The following is a 16090-nucleotide window of genomic DNA, read 5'->3' as shown; positions in this document are numbered from 1 at the left end:
TTAAAAACGGAAGCATTTAAAAACCTCGCTTCAAGGTTCAGGGCAATTCATCCATGAGGCTGTGTCTGGAGAGCAAACTGGGCCAAAGGGCAGTTGCAGGGCTTTGGAGCGGTGGCTCTGGGCCAGAGAGTACCGGGCTCTGTGCCTGCAAGCTCTGCTGACAAAGCCGGTCCTTTGGCCGCCTCGGCCGGGAGTGCGGAATGTGGGTGAGAGGGGAGAAGTGGTGAAAGGGCCTAGGACGGTCCCCCAGGAGCAGTCCATCTTCCAGCCACAGCTTGAAGACGCAGGTTTATTTCCTTTCCTCCTCCACCCCCACCTGCCCCCTCACCCCCCGGCATGAACATAGGGGCCTTGGTCCTCTTGTGCACAAGTGGATCCCCAAACTAAGCACGGTATTCAGACATTCGTTGTTGAGCTAATTCTCAGGGAACAATGTTCAGTGGTTCTGTGCGTCTATTAGGAATGTCTTTGGTCTTCAGAATCCCTCGTGAATGTGGAGGCTTGGAGGTGGGGATGGTTAGTTAGAAGCAAGAAACACGCGGAGAGGGAGGTTCTGGGGTACCATTCGGGTTTTCACACATTCTAGAAGAGACGGTATTTCCCAAACTCCCCATCGCTCACGCTAAAGTGCAGAGGACAAAAGCAGCAAGCAGGACGCCACTGCGACAGGCGACCGCAGATTCGAGGCCCACTTCTCCAGGCAGAAGCCAGACCACCACCTGGCAGACCTGGTCCCGAAGACCCTCTCCCGGAGGAGATCATCCTAGTGGTCTTTCAACCCAGACGTTCCAACCTAAGTCGTTCTTCACCCTCCTCCTCAGCCTGGACCTTCCAGGCGGGAGCTCCTTGTACCGGAGCCCTCTCTACCGTGTCCACTCTGATCGTCTCTGGATTGGCTTTCTTTTCGCTCTTCCTCATTCCCGGAACACATTCACAGAGTCAGGAGTCTGTTTTGTCTAGCAATTTATTAGACATAATTAATCTGTGACAGCAAAGGATCTGGACAAAGTAGAATTGGTTACTTAAACTTTTTACTTGCCCTGACCTAGCAGCTTTCATTTCTCTTAAAATTCCCCGAGTGTCTTCTCAAATCCCGTTATCTTGATCAATCACTTTAAAAATGAGAGAGCCAAGGACCTGAGTCTAGTTTTTAAGAATCTCATTCACATTCCTGGGAGATCTAGTGCACGTTTCTTTTCTCATTTCCGTTCAGGTAAGTGAAACGGCTTTACTGGCAGGACTGACACCGGCCTCCTGCCTGATGGCATCGTATTTTGCTATCTCACTGCCCTCAAATCGGCGGATCTGCAATCACAGCTCAACACCCAAGACGGGAAGTAGGACACGAATAAACGGCCTTGTCACTGGTCCCTTATTGCTCTCTCCCACCCCCCAACCTCCCCGCACATAGGAGGTCTGATTTATCATAGAAAATTATGGCATTCCCACATTCAGAGTATTCCCCAAAAGTTCTTAACTGCATACATTTTGATGACAATTAACGTAGAAGGGCCCAAATGATTATATGGCTTTAAATACAACAATCCAGCTGATAAATCTAGCTATAGTTTTAATTTGTATGTGAACCAATGACTAACAAAGTTCGAAAAAAGCCTTTTCGCACAGGATTCTGGAGAGTCTCACACTTCCACTCCCCCAGGAAGGCAATGAAATATAATGGGAAGAACCCTGGACTGGGAGTCTGAAAACTGAAGCGCTGGCCTCACTTTTTTAACCTCAGTTTCCTCATCTGTCACAGGCTACTACCTCCAGGCGCCCACCGTGACCTTCCATATTAAAAAAAGAATTTTTTTTTTTTTTTTATAAATTTTAGAGAGAGAGTGTGAGTGGGGGAGAAGGACAGAGGGAGAGGGAGAAAATCTTAAGCAGGCTTCATCCTCAGCATGGAGCCTGGTGCAAGGCTCGATCCCACAACCCTGGGATCATGACCTGAGCTGAAATCAAGAGTCAGATGCTCAACTGAGACACCCAGGCACCTCTCATGCACATTATTTTTTACCTCAGTCCTTTCTATGTGCTTCTGATTTTTGCTTACTCACGCACTACCTGAAGTCACAGTTTATACCACGAAGGTGGCTGATGCGTCTCTGAGTCTCCTTGTGGACAGAGGAAGGACAGGAGTGCAGTGATGCAAGGCCGTAAGCCCAGCCCCCTGCACCCTGGCATGGGGATCTATGCAGAGGCGGGGGGGCGGGGCTGGTAACCGATCAGAGGAACAAGAGGCTCCTACTAGATCTGAGAGACAGCTGAGCAGCAGATCTACGGAGGTGAGGTTCTCAGCCCCAAAGTCACGGTGTATTAGTGTTCAGTGGTTTGGGCCTTTTCTAATTTTTATATATTCGGTAGACAGTAAGCTCCCACTATGAGCACGAGAGAGGCTCAATAAATGTTAGATGAAAGGGAAATACTCGGAAATTCAGAAGTCACTCCGGCACTCTAAAAAACACGTGTAAATCTTCATGCAGTCCCCTTCTCCACTCTTGGCCCCGCCCTTGCTCACATCACTGGTCACTAAACGCTCACAAGAACCCGTCTTTAAGCACAGTCTGACATGGTCTGCGCCTCACGCAGATGTCCATCCTGAGACGGTGTCTTTTAAAGCAGGTGCCAGTCTCGAGCCCGAAACCGCTTCACTGCGTCTTCAGCTTCATGTGAGGATACGCCACAATGATGATGCCTGCTAGAGACGACACAAGGCCTCCGAGTCCAATGATGCCAGGATTGGACTTATAGATCCCCAACTGGTCCAAGGGGTTCAAGATATCGCAGAGGTTCTTCACCGTGTCCAGGAGCAAGGGAGGATGCTTCCTCAGAGACCGGAACAAGAGAAGGAGAAAGGACTGGAGCCACTCTGTCTCCTCGTCGGCCACGCTGTACCCCGGAGGGTCCTGAGGTGGTGATTTCTCCCTCTCTGCCCCGTCTCGTGTCGCCTGTTCCATCTGCAGGGAGATTTCGTACAGATCCCTGGCCAGGCTCAGCAGGAGAGAACAGCAGTAATGGCGGGCAGCCCACATTCGCCATTTCTCTTTGTTAATGTGAGAGGCGAGCCCTACGCTCCTCACCCAGAGGATGGTATCGCAGATGAAATAAACCACCCGGTTCAAGTTGGCTAACGTCAGGCAGAGGCGGGGCACCAGGGCAGTGGCGTGAATGCTCTGCTGAGTCGCCTGTATGGCATGGACCACGTTGCCCAGCCTGAACCCTGCAAGAGGAACCCGCAACGGTTAACAAATATTTAATTGGTATGTACTATGAAGGCAGAATCCCTGCCTCAGGGTGAGGGGCCAGCACTGGTGTCTTGACAGGTGGCTGCCATGTGCGGCTCGGTCTTTGTTCAGGAATAAGGAAGGACTTTACAGTACACGAAGGACACGGAAAATGATGCTGGAAGGCACAGAAGACAGTGACTCTTTAAATTTATCACCTCCAATCCAGTGGATACCTTAACAGTGGCTTACGATATACTTTAGGCAAGGTCAATCACGAGTGTGGATTGTGACGTTTGAATATTACCAGCTATACGTCTTTAGAAGAAAAGTACTACGATCACATGAAGTCTAGATGTACCATTGCTGCTACTATTATTATTATTTTCACATACGAAGCTTTAATTCACTGTGGGCATTTCTCTGACCCAGATGCCAGTATTCGTTTGGAGAGTCTGATGCCTCAGATTTTACTTACTTTCCAGACAAAAGATTTGCTTTTTTATAAAACGCCGTTATCATCCTGCCATCTCTGTGGTTCAAACCCCCTTCAGCTCCCTACTGTCAAGAAGACAAAGTAGGATGGTAGGATGCAGTGGCTAGGGAAACTGTTCCTAGTCGAATTAAATCAACCACTGTGAGGCATATCCTCATCTGAGCATGTAATTCAATTAATCTGGGATGTATCAATCGACAAGTATTTACCGAGCACCTACTCAGAATGAGTTATTATCCTAAACGTTATGGACAATCCAAAAGAAGTACCTGTACCTTCATTAAAGGACTCGATCTTAGACTGAGCAAATGTTCAAAAGTAGCTACCCTCAAGAGACTTAGCTCAGAAGAATGCCTGGTATTACTGTGTCAACAATAACGCAAAACAGAATATGTAATGAATAATCCTGGGTTCCAGTTCTGGCTCTTGCACTAGCTAGCTGAATGACCTTGGGTAAGTCTTTCCTGCACTTCGGAGACTAGTGAGCTCTGACACACTAAAGAATCTGAGAACTTCTAATCCTACCCTTCAAAGCCATCCGGAAAAGCTCACCCTACCTTCCAACATCCCTCTGCTGGATAACTGAAGTCTTTTCTCTGTCAAACTCGTTTCTCATTGACCTTCCAATACAACAGTTTGCTCATGAACAGTTTAGAGCCTTCACGGAGGAAATCACCCTTCAAGAAGGCTCTCCTTCCCACTCTCTCTAGCCACACCTCAAGTTCCACCTCCTCCCAAACCTTTCTTTTCCTCTATCCTAGCCAATATATTTGGCACTAAATCTTACACCATTATTTATACCGTGTCGTCTTAGTTCTTTCAGAAAGCTCAGAACTATACCTAAAGCAGGTGCTCCAAAATAACTGATCAACATCTGATTTCTACATTCCATTCTAACACCTCTGTCTACCTACTGTAGCAATATCTGATTCTCATCAAACCACTAAGATTCAGCCATGCGATTGTTATTAGAAGGATGGGTTTCCCAGTACGCTTTATCATTAAAGCAAATCAGATGAGTACAAAACACGGACTTCACTTTTGCCTTGAACATGAAACCACTCCACAGTCTGAGAACCACCTTAACCGTTTCCTCTACTAATTCCTCCAGAGAAGAAGGGAAAAGGCAAGGAAAAGGCAAGCTATTCTGTTCTAGAGAATACAAAGGCCTTCCAAGAGCCGGAAGCTCATGTCAGGGATTGCCAAAACATTGTGTAATTCTAAGAACTACAGTTGAGCTAATACACTGCATGTCTGCAGGGTGTCTGTGAATGGTCTGCAGCAAAACTTCAATCTTCTTGGCCTGTCATTTCATGAGGGCAGCCTTACTGGTCAACCTCATCAAAAAACTTGATTGATTAGTAATGAATGATCTACAGAGTATTTTGTAAATGACAAGGTCTGACGATTCGAAACCAGGAGCCACTGTCCCTCAAGAGACAGGGTACTTACATTTACGGCCAGTGCTCACACTGGACTCCAGTTTCTTGAGCTTCATTACCACGTTCTCTTTGCCAGCTTTAGGCTCTAACAAATATCTAAGCAACATGCATGTGTACTGAGTGGCTCTGAAATGGAAAACAAAAAATGAGAATGATTTATAAACCAAATAAAATTTGATTCATGAAGCAAAGAAAGGAGAAATGTGTGTTGCTAAAAGCAAAGTTTCCAAGACAATTTCTCACGTAAGCAGTTCTTATAAGAGCATAATTCTGCAACAGTGACCCCACAGGGCCAAAGGGTAGAGCATGTGATGCAAATGTGACACAAAGGTGATGAAAGGGAACGCTGCAGTTACGGTGAGCAGCCCCCCAAAACGCCTTTTGCTGGCACAGAGAAATGGATAGAGCCAAAGTGGTGAACTGCCCAAAACTCTCCCCCAGGTGAAGTCTGCAAAGATTCATATTCTTTATTTTCTCCTGTATAGTGACTTTTCAGATTCCTAAAATGAACTTTTTATCATGTAGTTAACCAAATACTTATCTAATAGGATACACACTCAAACCAGAACCAAATGAAAAGTTGTTTGCACACTGCTTAATTAAAAAAAAAAATTCTTTTAATGTTCACTTATTTTTGAGAGAGAGACAGAGAGACAGAGTGCAACTGGGGAGGGACAGAGAGAGAGGTAGATACAGAATCCGAAGCAGGCTCCAGGCTCTGAGCTGTCAGCACAGAGCCCGACACGAGGTTCAAACTCACCAACCATGAGATCAGTACCTGTGCTGAAGTCAGACGCTCAACAGCGTGAGCCACCCAGATGCCCCACATTGCTTAATTTTTTAGAAAAGGATCAAATACACATCAATACGTGAATAAGCCTAGATATATTTTTATGTTTGTCTTTCAAAACTAGTGTTTTATATATAGACTATTTAATACTAAATATTCAATAAAGTGATTATTGTTATGACTACAAATAATAATGCCTTACTAACACACGAGAAATTTTATATCACATAATCAAACATCTAAATGCATTTGGCAGCCTATTAACAAAGTAGATGCCTGTTTCCTACAGTTCTGTAACTGCATTCGAATCCCTTTAGGCTACAAATATTATTCTCAATAAAAATGTGGCACATTTTCCAAAACGGTAAACTTGTTATTGAGGAGGAAGTAAAAAGAATATCTTTCCCTCTCTCCTTTTTAAAGTAGCTTCCAGGGTGCCTGGGTGGCTCAGTCAGTTAAGTGTCTGACTTCAGCTCAGGTCATGATCTCACAGGTTGTGGGTTCGAGCCCTGCATCAGGCTCTGTGCTGACAGCTCAGAGCCTGGAGCCTGCTTCAGATTCTGGGTCTCCCTCTCCCTCTGCCCCTTCCCCACTCGTGCTCTGTCTCAAAAATAAATAGACATTAAAAAAATTTTTTTTAAGTAGCTTCCTGGCTAGAGGGCTCAAGCCAGTCACGTCAATGGGTCCCCCTTTCTCAGACCTGGTCGAAAAACAGGAATGCCTCCAAAACCAAGGTAGTATTTTGTGAATGCCAGTTTGTTTACAGGAGCCATGGATCACCAAGGGCATTGGGAAATGAATACTAGAGATCTCAGATCTTACAGAAAAGTACATCCGAACAATTATTTTATTAACCAACCTCACTGATAAACCTTGCAGGGCACATTCCAAGTGCACTGAAATTGAAGGTTTCTATTTTAATGAAGCTCGCATACAATGCGATCATTAAAAAAGCCTATCAAATTAATTACAACAGTAGTATGGGCTGGCCGTTAAAATGGTGGGCATTGGAATCAACTGTGTGGATTTATTTTTTTTTTTTATTTTTTTTTTTTCAACGTTTATTTATTTTTGGGACAGAGAGAGACAGAGCATGAACGGGGGAGGGGCAGAGAGAGAGGGAGACACAGAATCGGAAGCAGGCTCCAGGCTCTGAGCCATCAGCCCAGAGCCCGACGTGGGGCTCGAGCTCACGGACCGCGAGATCGTGACCTGGCTGAAGTCGGACGCTTAACCGACTGTGCCACCCAGGCGCCCCTCAACTGTGTGGATTTAAATCTCAGCTCTGCCACTTAGGACCTATTAACCTTCTGCTTCGGTCTCCCTGTCTGTGAAAGGGGAATAATTCAGAGTATCTACCTCTTAGAGTAGTAATGAGGGTTAAATGAATGTACAGCTGTGACGCACTGAGAACAGTACCTGGCATAAAGTCAGCTTCCGAAAGTCCCAGTATTGGGGCTAGTCTTATTGGACTGTCTGTATTAGTACCTGTACACCCAGAAGAGAAGGGAATGCTGTCGAAACCTCAACCGTGACTATTCTTTTTTTTTTTTTTTTTTTTTTAATTGAGTAAGAATCAACCAAATTTCTAAAAGAAACATCATGACTTAATTAGGATTAAAGCACTATCTCTGCTTAGGATTTTCAGTAGCATGGCACGTACCTTAGAGGTGCTCTCCAGACTGTGCTCTCTTCCACAGTTCACAAAACTATTTCACACTCAGTGTCTTGCAGGGGCCAAGGGCAGGCTGCCCCAAAATGTGCCACTTTGCTATAATGATTATTTTAAACAATTCACTTAAGAAACAACGGTACAAGGACACTCAGCCTCTCCTTTGTCCCCCAGAAAGTAGGAAACACATCTCCCATGTGAAAAATACCCTCCCTCTCTGTACTAAGAAGTAAAAGACCTCCTCACTCAAAAAGAAGGCTTTTATATAAATGCTTTACATAGACTTTACAAAGGCATGAATTATTTCCTATTTTAGCTAAAAATCTCTTAAGGAAAAAAAAAATCAACCTGTATTCCTTCTCTGTCTCTCAGAGTTAAGACTCTTATCATGTCTTCAAAATGTAAACACGGCCTAAGATAGCCTGAGACCGAAGAAAAAAGCAGGGGCAACTTTTTAAAATATAAGCTGCTTTGGGGGCACCTGGGTGGTTCACAGGTTGAGTGTCTGACTTCGGCTCAGGTCATGAACTCATGGTTCATGAGTTCGAGCCCCGCATCTGGTGAATTCGAACCTCACATTTGGCTCTCCACTGACAGTTCAGAACCTGGAGCCTACTTCAGATTCTGTGTCTTCCTCTCTCTGTCTGCCCCTCCCCTTCTTGTGTGCTCTCTCTCTCAAAAATAAACATTAATAAAATAATAATAAATAAAATATAAACTGCTTCCATAAAAAATAAAAATAAAATAAAATAAATTCTAAATAAAATTAAATTTAACTAAAAATTTAAATTTAAAAGCTTAAATAAAATAAAACTTAAACATTTAAATAAAACAAAATCTGCTAAAAAGAATATTATACCCAGGCCTAGCAACTCTAGTAAGAGACCAGTATGTCCCAAAGAGCCCACCATAGGAGGGGCACCTGGGTGGCTCAGTTGGTTAAGCATCTGAGTCTTGATTTCGGCCCATGACCAGCCATGATCTCGTGGTACATAAGTTCGAGCCCCACGTCAGGGTCCGTGCTGACAGTGCAGAGCCTGGTGGGGATTCTCTCTGTCTCCCTCTCTCTCTACCCCTCCCCTGCTTGCTCACTCTCTAAGATAAACTTAAATTTAAAAAAAAATCTTTAAAAAAGCCCACTTTAGAAAAAACGTGGATACCTTCTCTATGCCTCTATGATACAAATTTTCTATCCCCATCCGCTTTAGGACCTAAGACCCATTCTTTAACATACAAACTTTAGGGGTGCTGGGTAGCTCAGTCAAACATCTTAACTCTTGATTTCAGCTTAGGTCATGATCTCACAGCTCATGAGATCTCACAATCAAGCGCTGGTCAAGTGCTGTGTCAGCTACTGCGCTGTCAACGCAGAGCCTGCCTGGGATTCTCTCTCTTCTACCCCTCCCCCCTTAGCACGCGCTCTCTCTCAAAATAAATAAACTTCAAAAAATAAATAAAATACAGGGGCGCCTGGGTGGCTCAGTTGGTTAATCGTCCGACTTTGGCTCTGGTCATGATCTCACAGTTTGTGAGTTTGAGCCCTGTGTCGGGCTCTGTCCTGGCACGTCGGAGCCTGGAGCCTGCTTCAGATTCTGTGTCTCCCTCTTTCTCTGCCCCTTCCCTGCCTGCACTCTCTCTCTCTCTCTCTCTTTCTCAAAAATAAATAAACATTAAAAAAATGTGTTAGGGGCACCTGGGTGGCTCAGTCAGTTAAGCGTCCAACTTCGGTTCAGGTAACGATCTCACAGTCCGTGAGTTCAAGCCCTGTGTCGAGCCCCGCGTCGGGCTCTGTGCTGACAGCTCAGAGCCTGGAGCCTGCTTCGGATTCTGTGTCTCCCTCTCTCTCTGCCCCTCCCCTGCTCATGCTCTGTCTCTCTCTGTCTCAAAAATAAATAAAAACATTAAAAAAATTAAAAATAAATAAAAATTTTAAAAAATGTTTTAAATAATAAAAGAAACAACTTTCAAGGAAAGTAAAATGTATGTTTTTGGTAAGAAAAAGTATGAAGAACGGAAATACATTTTTGGGGGGCAAAAAAATTTTATCCTAAAGTGAGGCTAATCATTTAAAGAGGGAAAACTTACGACAAAAATCTGAATATTAAAAAAAAAAAAAAAAGGTTGTAGAAAGTTTAGGGAAAACGAACCTTTGAAAACGAATTTTATATGTGGTCAGTACTGGTTAAGATTAAAATAAACTTATCTAACAATGAGTTTTAAGGGGCACCTGGGTGGTTCAGTTGGTTGAGCGTCCTCTGATCAGGTCATGATCTCATTGTGAGTTCTAGCCCCAAATCGGGTTCACTGCTGTCAGTCTGTCAGCCCAGAGCCTGCTTCAGATCCTCTGTCCCCAGTCTCTCTACCCCTCTCCCACTTGCGCTCTCCCTCCAAATAAATACATATTAAAAAAAAATGAGTTTTAATATCAAAAGTATACTGGTGCAAAATTAGAATTTTTCTCTTTCAAAAGGTAGTTTTCAGAAACAAGTGTTGAGGATGTGGAGAAAAAGGAACTCTTCTGCACTGTTGGTGGGAATGCAATGCAAAGTGGTACAGGCACGCACTGTGGAAAATAGTATGGAGGTTCCTCAAAAAATTAAAAATAGAATTACTATATGATGCAGTAATTCCACTACCGAGTATTTACCTAAAGAATACAAACACACTAATTTGAAAAGATATATGTACTTTTATGTTTACTGCATTATTTACAATAGCTAAATTATGGAAGCAACCCAGTGCCCATCAATAGGTTAAAGGACACACACACACACACACACACAATGGAATATCACTCAGCCATAAAAAAAAAAATGAAATCTTGCCATTTGCAACAACCTGGGGGGAATCTAGACAGTATGATGTTAAGTGAAATAAGCCAGAGCCAAACACCATACGATTTCACTCATATGTGGAATTTAAGAAACAAAAGAGAGAGAGAGAGAGAGACAGACAGAAAAGACAAACCAAAACACAGACTCTTAACTACGGAAAACAAACAGATGGTAACCAGAGGGGAGGTGGGTGGAGGGATGGGTAAAATAGATGAAGGGGATTAAGTGCACACTTATCTTGATGAGCACTCAGTAATATATGGAACCATTGAATCACTATATTGTACACCTGAAACTAACATAACACTATATTAACTATACTGGAATTGACATGAAATGAAATAAAATGAAAGGAAGAAGTTTTCTTAGGTTATTGGTTTGCTTTTTATAAGAAATTGTAAAGAGTTTTTTACCTTTAATGTAATCTGCCTAGAAAAACAAAGATTCAACGCTTTGTCTTTATCAGATCTTTGATTATTCAAAAAAACTGAGTCTTCTTAATACTAAAAAAGCTAAGTTTTGCTTACAACTATGTAACCTTTTGTATTTGTCTTTAAAATTTTTTATTGCCTGGGTGGCTCAGTCAGTTAAGCGTCTGACTCTTGATTTCGGCTCAGGCCACGATCTCATGGTTCGTGAGATTGAGCCCTGTGTCGGGCACTTTGAGAACAGTGAGGCCTGTGTGGACTGCAGGGAGCCTACCTGGGATTCTCTCTCTCCCTGTCTCTCTGCCCTTCCCCTGCTTGTGCTCTCTCTCTCTCAAAAATAAATAAATAAACATAAAAAAAAATTAAAAAAAAAATTTTTTTTAAACGTTTATTTATTTTTTTGAGACAGAGAGAGGCAGAGCATGAACAGGGGAGGGTCAGAGAGAGGGAGACACAGAATCTGAAGCAGGCTCCAGGCTCCGAGCCATCAGCACAGAGCCCGATGCGGGGCTCGAACTCACGGACCGCGAGATCATGACCTGAGCCGAAGTCGGCCGCTTAACCGACTGAGCCACCCAGGCGCCCCTAAAAAAATTTTTATTGTCACTTTAGCTAAATTGATTTTGTTTCATCATGATCTGTGATCTTATTTAATCAAATGTTTTGATATTTTTTGACAAACTTCCCAACATCAAATTCTAAAATCAAGTCTACAACTTAACTGAAATGTTCCAGAGGGTCCATGGAACATTTCAAAATACTTGGTCTTCTTTTATAAAAAAGGAGCTATTACATTAATTAGGTTTGTTGTGTTAAATTATATGAGAAGCATTGTCAAGTGATACTAAATCCTCTTAAATTACATTTGTATAGATATGCCATTAAGATATGTGTTCTAGAAATTATATGAAACTCCTAGAAATCTGGTATGTACTGGTATAGAACTATCTTGAAGTGTTAGATGTCACAGAAATAAATTTCCTTGTCAGTTGCACTGTAATGAACTTAAAGGGGTTCATGACAGGTCCCCCCAAAATGTACCCCTTTGGCATGTGGATTATTTTGAGCTGAAGGCACTTGAGACCCTGTGGGCTCAAGGGAAACTTCTGCCCCTTCCTTAACTACGTAGAATCTAAATTGAGGTTCTTTCCCAGAATAAGGGTGATTAGCAAAGATAAATTTTATCTGAATGACCCATCTGTACCGTAGGGCAAACGTCAAATTACCAAACATCTGTTCTTACCACACTGTAAAAGTACATTCCTTTCCTCTGAAGCCCCAGACCCCTATCCCTTCTCCTTAGTTCAGAATGACATATATACCTCATCTTGCCTGCCTTTGGAATTTCCATGTCTACGTGGATCCCCCATTATCAAATTTGATTTTTTTCCTGTTAATCTGCCTCATGTCAATTTGAGGGACAGGACCTTTGAGTGGACAGGAATTCTTGCTCCCTGACAAACTCTAAGCAGATCTGTAACCATGGCCATTTTTAATTCTTTTATCATTTACAGACAGTTAATACTTTACTTGGATGCTTCTCCAAAAGCTTCCTGTAAATGCGTTTCATCTTGAGAGATTCATAAAAAGGAATTTTGACAAATGCAGGATTCTGATAATTTTAAGATCATAAAACTGAACTGGGTAAGAATGTCTGGAACTAAAGGAAAAACTGAATTTAAGCAGATCAAGAATAACATAAACAGAGGAGGATAATTATAAGTTTAATGACATTTTTGTTTGAAATACTGACTTTTAATGTTTTGTTTTTCCAGATTTAAGAAAAGTTTTTCTCTTAAGCTATGATTCACAACAATTTATCTTTTTCTCCCTGTCTGATCCCTCTAGAATTCAAAAACTCTCATTGAATTCTTATGGTTTTTTGACAACATACTTATTTGGGTAAGTTCAATGAGAGTTTGTTCTCCTTGCACAGGACATGGTTAGAAACACAAGGGGCGCCTGGGTGGCGCAGTCGGTTAAGTGTCCGACTTCAGCCAGGTCACGATCTCGCGGTCCGTGAGTTCGAGCCCCGCGTCCGGCTCTGGGCTGATGGCTCAGAGCCTGGAACCTGTTTCCGATTCTGTGTCTCCCTCTCTCTCTGCCCCTCCCCCGTTCATGCTCTGTCTCTCTCTGTCCCAAAAGTAAATAAACGTTGAAAAAAAAAATTAAAAAAAAAAAAAAAAAGAAAAAAGAAACACGGGTTATATTACCAAGGCTTTGACTGGAATGTCACATTTGGGAGACAGGCATAAATTCAGATATGGCTAGAGAGTTTTAAGGCACTAATGGTGATCATATGGAGCCAGTAAAGCCTTTTGGAAGAAGAGCCTAATACCTTGCTTGCAGGGCTCCCAGCAGGAGCCTCTCACCAGGTGAGTAAAGGAGGTCACTTCCTGGTGGGTGCAAGAACCTCAGGGTATTTGGGGGACGTCAAGAAGAGAGCAATGAACTTTAACTTATAGGTATTACAGGTGAAGTCTGATGGCAAGTATTTGGCTTGGCTTCTGGCCTCAAGAGGCTGTTTAAAGTTCAACAGCAGATTTAAGTGTTTTTCTTCTTAATGTTTATTTTTAAGAGGGGGCGGTGGGGGGGGGGGAGGGAGACACAGAATCTGAAGCAGGCACCAGGCTCCAAGCTGTCAGAACACAGCCCAGGGTATGGCTCAAACTCATGAACCGTGGGATCGTGACCTGAGCCCAAGTTGGATGCTCAACTGACTGAGCCACCCAGCTGGCCCTGGATTTAAAAGAGCCTGTATGATTAATTACTATTTTTGCTGTACTTATGTAAATCCTCAGGCCAAGTTTATCCAAACCAGATTCATTTGGCAAAGAAATTAGTCTTAATTTGGCTACCTCTAGTAAAATGAAGGTGATTATGGGAAAAAAAAAAAAAAGTCTCAGTAACACACCTCTGTGGATATTAGATTCAAATACAATTCATTATAAACTGGACTAGATCCTGACTTCCTTTTAGTTTCTTCCAATGCCTGGCTACAATTCTTCAAACTAGTATTTTTGATATTTTCTATCTGTTTGACTTGAAATCATTTGATAACTAAGACCACCCTTTTCTCCGAAGCCCTGCAAACTGAGTATGAACAACTTGATGAGCACTTCAGAAAAAGCACAACAGCTCATACGTAAACGATCTTCGTGCCCGGTGCTCTATGGGCCACTCGAAATGATCACCAGAGACACTCAAGTTACAAACCAAGAAACTCCACCAGATTGCCACTGCCTGCCCTCACTTTATGTAAAGATGCTTTCAGCGTGACAACTAGAAACCCTCTGGACTGGCTATATTCAGGACTCAGAAACTGGTTTTACAACTTGATCCAATCACTGGTCATTATTTTTCTTTTAATTTCCAGAGAAAGGCCTTATTTATTACCTGGATAATTGAACCACAGGCCTAACTGTGAGAACACACTTGTATCACCGCCTCCCAAAGTGAGTTTAACTAAAACGACCTATCCTCAGAACTAAGACACTGGTTCAAGCAGACAGGACAATTTATCAGCTCAACTTTTATTTTTATTTTATTTTATTTTATTTTTTTAATTTTTTTTTTCAACATTTATTTATTTTTTGGGACAGAGAGAGACAGAGCATGAATGGGGGAGGGGCAGAGAGAGAGGGAGACACAGAATCGGAAACAGACTCCAGGCTCTGAGCCATCAGCCCAGAGCCCGACGCGGGGCTCGAACTCACGGACCGTGAGATCGTGACCTGGCTGAAGTCAGACGCTTAACCGACTGCGCCACCCAGGCGCCCCTCAGCTCAACTTTTAAAGCAAGAAAACTTCCAGGGAAGTTTCAGAAAAGGGAACCGTAGAGGCCAAGGGTAGGCCACCCCAAAATGTGCCACTTTGGCATACAAATTAAATAAAAATTACTTAAGAAACAGCGGTTCAGACTCCTCTGTCACCCAGAAAGCCGGAAACACATCTTCCATGTGCAAAACACCCTCCCTGTACTAAGGAAGTAAAAGGACATCCTTGTCGCCAGAGATAGGGACTTCAAAACAGAGAAAGCTTCAGAAACGAACCTGGTTACTTTTTTTCTAACCCTACCAACTCAGCCTAAATTCTGTTTAGGATTCCCTCCTAACTGAAGTTTCCAAACACCTGCTTTCTTTATCCCGCCGATTCCTCATAAATGTATCGTCTCTGTGTCTCAAAAGAAGAAAAGAATCCCTGCCTTGGTCATTTCTTCAGGTCTCAATACCAGCCACTGTGCACACATCCTTGATTTTTTTGTTTTTTGATTTTTGCTCCTGTGAACCTGTTTTGTGTAAATTTAATTCTTTGGCTGGCTGAAAGACCTTGAAGGTAGAGGAAGAATTGTTCCTTCCCTACAATCTCAATGAGGTAGGCAGGACGATGATAAAAGATAAATACAATTTCTGTGTCTCCATAAGCGTTTCGTGGGGTATTTGAAACCACAGCCAAGGGGTTGGCTTCCCTGGCCACAAATGCCAACCCAAAGTTCATCTTATAAAATTCCTAGTGGGGGGTGGCGGTGGGGGATGGGGAGATGGGGGAGTGCTGGGTGGCTCAGTCGGTTAACCTCCAACTTGGGACTTGAGCTCAGGTCATGATCTCAGAGTGTGGGTTCGAGCCCTGAGTTGGGGCTTTGCGCTGGCAGCCTAGAGCCTTGCAGCCTGCTTCGGATTCTGTGTTTCTCTCTCTCTGCCCCTCCTCTGCTTGTGCTCTCTTTATCTCAAAAATAAACATTAAAAAAAAAAAAATCCTGGCGGGGACACCTGTTTGGCTCAGGTGTAGCGGTGGAGCGTGGGGCTCTTGATCCTGGGGGGTGTGAGTTCGAAACCCATGGTGAGTGTAATGATTACTTATAAAAAAAAGAGAGAGCTGGGGGACAGGTCCACCACGGTGAGGGCCTCGGAGGCTGCTGGGAGGAGGCTCCGCCGGAGTCCCGCAGAGTGCCAGAGAGGGGCCGGAGAGCGGCTCCAGAAACGAACTCCGTCCCTCCTCCGGGGCCGAACCACACGGGACCAGCTCGGGCTGCGGCACCGGGAAGGAGCGAAGGCCGCGGGCTCCTGACTCACCTGAAGAGTCGGTCCCGGCCCTGGGTCTGGTTGGTGAAGCGGGTGAAGGCATCCATGACGCCCAGCCGAGGCCACGTGCCACCCGCGACGCAGTCTCGAGTCCTCCAGGGTGTCGCCGGGTCCCCCGCG

At 43.7% G+C, this 16090-nt stretch overlaps 1 protein-coding gene across 2 annotated transcripts; it reads right to left on the bottom strand.

The window, feature by feature from the left end:
* Positions 1 to 946: 946 nt before the first annotated feature.
* PEX11A (peroxisomal biogenesis factor 11 alpha) lies at positions 947 to 16068 on the bottom strand. Of its 2 annotated transcripts, XM_043553952.1 has the most exons (3): positions 15962 to 16068; positions 5176 to 5291; positions 947 to 3223 (listed from the first exon to the last, which is right to left on the bottom strand). In XM_043553952.1, exons 1-3 carry the CDS (start codon positions 16015 to 16017, stop codon positions 2652 to 2654), a joined length of 744 nt encoding a protein of 247 aa, XP_043409887.1. In that variant the 5' UTR covers positions 16018 to 16068; the 3' UTR covers positions 947 to 2651. The 2 variants fall into 2 exon arrangements, with proteins under 2 accessions (XP_043409887.1, XP_043409888.1); XM_043553953.1 differs by lacking the exon at positions 5176 to 5291 and having other exon boundaries at positions 15962 to 16063.
* Positions 16069 to 16090: the final 22 nt, after the last annotated feature.

Source organism: Prionailurus bengalensis, chromosome B3 (assembly GCF_016509475.1).
Source record: "Prionailurus bengalensis isolate Pbe53 chromosome B3, Fcat_Pben_1.1_paternal_pri, whole genome shotgun sequence".
Classification (NCBI taxonomy): domain Eukaryota; kingdom Metazoa; phylum Chordata; class Mammalia; order Carnivora; family Felidae; genus Prionailurus; species Prionailurus bengalensis.
Note: the sequence above shows the minus strand (reverse complement) of the source record. Positions and strands in the feature narration are given on the sequence as shown.

What these genes read in the sequence shown, in the direction of transcription:
- PEX11A (XM_043553952.1), bottom strand. Translation starts at nt 16,017, where the DNA reads ATGGATGCCTTCACCCGCTTCACCAACCAGACCCAGGGCCGGGACCGA. An exon ending in GGCCGGGACCGACTCTTCAG is followed by an intron (nt 5,292 to 15,961) that starts GTGAGTCAGGAG and finishes TTTCCATTTCAG; the next exon opens with AGCCACTCAGTACACATGCA. An exon ending in TGTGAGCACTGGCCGTAAAT is followed by an intron (nt 3,224 to 5,175) that starts GTAAGTACCCTG and finishes TTCCTCTTGCAG; the next exon opens with GGTTCAGGCTGGGCAACGTG.